Source organism: Primulina tabacum, chromosome 6 (genome assembly GCF_025594145.1).
Source record: "Primulina tabacum isolate GXHZ01 chromosome 6, ASM2559414v2, whole genome shotgun sequence".
NCBI classification, from domain to species: domain Eukaryota; kingdom Viridiplantae; phylum Streptophyta; class Magnoliopsida; order Lamiales; family Gesneriaceae; genus Primulina; species Primulina tabacum.
Genome location: NC_134555.1, coordinates 12,132,082 through 12,136,025, shown reverse-complemented (window position 1 = coordinate 12,136,025; position 3,944 = coordinate 12,132,082). Strand labels below are relative to the sequence as shown.

General features: G+C 38.5%; 1 protein-coding gene across 1 annotated transcript; it reads left to right on the top strand.

Moving 5' to 3' along the window:
• The first annotated feature begins 744 nt into the window (after positions 1 to 744).
• On the top strand, positions 745 to 2,696 carry LOC142548075 (cytochrome P450 78A7-like). Its single transcript, XM_075656436.1, has 2 exons — positions 745 to 1,725; positions 1,880 to 2,696. Exons 1-2 carry the CDS (start codon positions 745 to 747, stop codon positions 2,501 to 2,503), a joined length of 1,605 nt encoding a protein of 534 aa, XP_075512551.1. The 3' UTR covers positions 2,504 to 2,696.
• The last annotated feature ends 1,248 nt before the right edge of the window (positions 2,697 to 3,944 follow it).

The following is a 3,944-nucleotide window of genomic DNA, read 5'->3' as shown; positions in this document are numbered from 1 at the left end:
TAACTTCTAATTAAGGTCTAAAATTCATTGAATTCTTTCAAAAAATTTATAAAAATCTTCAAAGTAAATCTACAATAATTTATGAAAATATTTTTTGTAATTATGTGGACTCTACGAAAGTTAATAAAATTAGAAATCAAATTTTATAATACTTTTTATATTTTATCCTTGTTTAGTTGCATATGTTTTTTAATTTTAGTTTAACAGGGAATATTAGGAAAAAATAGTCTGAATATAGACATTGAATTATATATATTTATATGATACAATCGATTACAATTTAAATATTAATTATTAAATTTTATTATAAAAATACAGATATGTATTATATATATTTATATGATACAATCGATTACAATTTAAATATTAATTATTAAATTTTATTATAAAAATACAGTAATTTTAATGCACATGGATTCACTTGTACCACATAAATGTGAAACACAATTCGGAATAATAAGATCAATATATGGAAATACAATCATTCATGTTTGTTGTACCATATAAATGTGAGACACAATTAGGAATTATAATATTAATATATGGAAATACAATCATTCACTTTTTTTTTTCAAAAAATAAAATGGAAGGACTGCTTCGAAATTTCCCTATATATAGAGGTATTGCCCTTTCAGCTACTATATAAGAACTCACAAGTTTCCTAATCCTCTCTCTGTCCGAAGGCCACACTGTCAGTACGCTCTTTCTTCTTGTTCTTCTTCGGGCTATATTGAGGACTCTACAATGGCAATGGAAGATTCGATCTGGTGGATTTACACTCTTTCAGCTTTTGTAGGTTCCGAAACCCTTCTTGATCAGTATCTAATATGTTCTCTAGCTCTGTGTTTTCTGTCTCTTTATCTTCTTACATGGGCCTTTACGCCCGGTGGAGTTGCGTGGAAGAATGGGAGGAACAGAAATGGCGCCGTCCCGATTCCAGGGCCGCGCGGGCTTCCTGTTTTCGGGAGCTTATTCACTCTAAGCCGGGGGTTGGCTCACCGTTCTTTAGCTGCCATGGCTGCGACTCATAGAGCTAAGGAGCTTATGGCTTTCAGCCTCGGCTCCACGCCGGCGGTTGTGGCGTCCGACCCTGTTGTGGCTAAAGAAATCCTGACCTCTGCCCACTTCGCAGACCGTCCGATCAAGCAGTCGGCTCGGAGCCTCATGTTCAGCCGGGCCATCGGCTTCGCTCCCAACAGCACTTATTGGCGTTTTCTCCGCCGTATCGCCTCGTCCCACCTCTTCGCTCCACGGAGGATTTCAGCGCATGAACCAGGCCGCCAGCTCGATTGCGAAACCATGTTGGAAAATGTCTCCACCGAGCAAACCCTAAACGGCAGCGTATGTTTGAGGAAACATTTGAAGGCAGCTGCTTTGAACAACATAATGGGCTGTGTTTTCGGTAAGAGTTACCGCTCTGCGCAGGATACCGAAGAGTTCAGGGAGCTCAATGAAATCGTGAGAGAAGGGTTCGAGTTATTGGGCGCTTTCAATTGGTCCGATCATCTTCCATGGATTTCGTATATATACGACCCTTCACGAATTGTCGCACGCTGCGAAGTCCTCGTACCCCGCGTCAGGAAACTAGTGAAAGGCATTATTGAAGAACATATGGTCAAATGTCAATCTAAAGATGTTGCTGATACTGCTGATTTCGTCGATGTTTTGCTATCTTTGGATGATAACGAGAAGCTTGGTGAAGATGACATGATCGCCGTTTTGTGGGTACGTTTTGCCATTAATTATTGGGTTATTATTGCTAATGGTTAATGCTGTTTACGTTACGGATGATTTTTTTATTTTTTAGTTTTTGAGAAATTACGGATGATTATTTTATTTAACCATAATAATCGTCAATTTGTAATGTTGACGTATACAGGAAATGATTTTCAGAGGAACGGATACGACAGCTTTGTTGACTGAATGGATAATGGCGGAGCTGGTGTTGCACCCTGAGGTACAACAGAAGCTGCGGGATGAGCTTGATGACGCTGAGCTGTGCCAACGTGGCGGGATAACGGATGCCAACGTGGCGACGCTGCCGTATCTTCAGGCGGTGGTGAAGGAGGCGTTAAGGTTTCACCCCCCGGGGCCGCTGCTTTCCTGGGCCCGTCTCTCCACGTCGGACGTGCACCTCTCCAACGGCATGGTGATCCCCGCCAACACCACTGCTATGGTCAACATGTGGGCCATAACTCATGACGCCGCAGTGTTCCAGAACCCTCTCGAATTCAAGCCGGAGAGGTTCGTCCCGGCGATGGGCGGGGCCGAAATCGGCCTCAGCGGCGGTGATCTGAGGCTGGCGCCCTTCGGCGCCGGGAGGAGGTCCTGTCCGGGGAAGAACCTGGGGCTGGCCACGGTGGCTCTGTGGGTAGCGAAGCTGGTACACCGGTTCGAGTGGGCTGCGGAGGAGGCCAATCCGGTGGTGTTGAGTGAGGTGCTGAAGCTATCGTGTGAGATGAAGTATCCTTTGTCCGCTGTTGCCAAGAAAAGGAATGTTTGATCAAATTAAGGAAAAAAGAAACAGTGTTGTTTATGTATTTGTTGTGGTGTCCTTTTCTTGAATCTGATTATGTTTTTGTTTGGTTTTGGTAGTTTGGTGGGAAGATAATGTGGGGAAGGTGTGGCAAATTTAGCATATGTTTTCCTTGGATAGGGGTGGCTCTCAATTTTGATCTTGTTTTGCCTTGAAGAGAGCCTGCAAATGTATTTCGAGATCAATTTAAGTTCAGTCATTTTTTGTTCTCAACTCTTTACTCATCCAATTTCCATGTACACTTGCATGTGTGTTTCATGTGTGTTGTGAAAGTATACTATGTTCTGAAGGTTAAGTAACTTAATCTACCAATTACTATTATTATAGCGAAGGAATATATAAAAATTAAACGTATTTAACTAATTGTAAAAATTATATATTTTGTGATTTATTTTTTTTGTTTTATATGTACAGATTAAACATTTCGATTTTATAGTTTTAATTGATTGTGTAACATTAAAGAATTGGACTAACTAAAGTCATAATAAATGGTGTTTATTGAATTGGTAAATTGGAGATAAATTCATAAATCCAAATTCAACTTTATCGTAATTTTCTAAACTTTTTTTTCGCTTCCTAAAACATTAAAAAAGACAAAAATATCTTTATAATGTTAATGATTGATTTTCCTGGGAAAAATGGTATCAGAGCTTATAAAAATCTCTGATCGTCTATCGTGTGATCTGACACGAAGCGTGACTCTCTTTAGGAGACAACCTAGGCTATGTTAAAGAATTTGACGTTAGAAAGCTTATAGGTACTCTTAAGTGTGTCACCCTGTGATTGATCCTCGGATCCCTCGTCTGCTTATACGAAAGTCATAGCTCTTAGAGTACTGAACTTAAATGCTATCAGAGTCTAGGTAAAATTATTTTAAACATAAAAATTTATTATTACACAAGTAATTAAATGTTTGAGGAGGAGAATTTCTCAAATAATATGAATACGAACCCAAGTTCGAGATTGATTATTTGCAGGATTTATTCCAAAAATTTGGAATATTTGAAATAAGAAGATCTAACCAAGGTTATATATATCAAGAAAACAGTGGAAGAGTCATAAAGTAAATTTATGATTGAAAATAACAGGTTCCTAGAAATAGTCTTGGATTCTTCTAAAATCTCTGGAGATCTTAGAAAATTTCAAATGACAGTACAGAATTATGACAATATGTTGTATTATATACCACAAAATGTGAATGTGGAGAAAATCCTTGAAAATCAGGAAGAAATTCTTAGGATATTAAAAGATATTCGAACAAGAATTCAAAACCTAGAATAACAACCAAGTTCTAGTAAAAGGATTTCAGAAGTAAGGTTACCACCATCTTTTGGTACTGAGCTCTTATTACACCAAAGAAGGAAGACCGAAGTGATGCCAAAACCTTTAACTGAAGAAGAAAAAATGA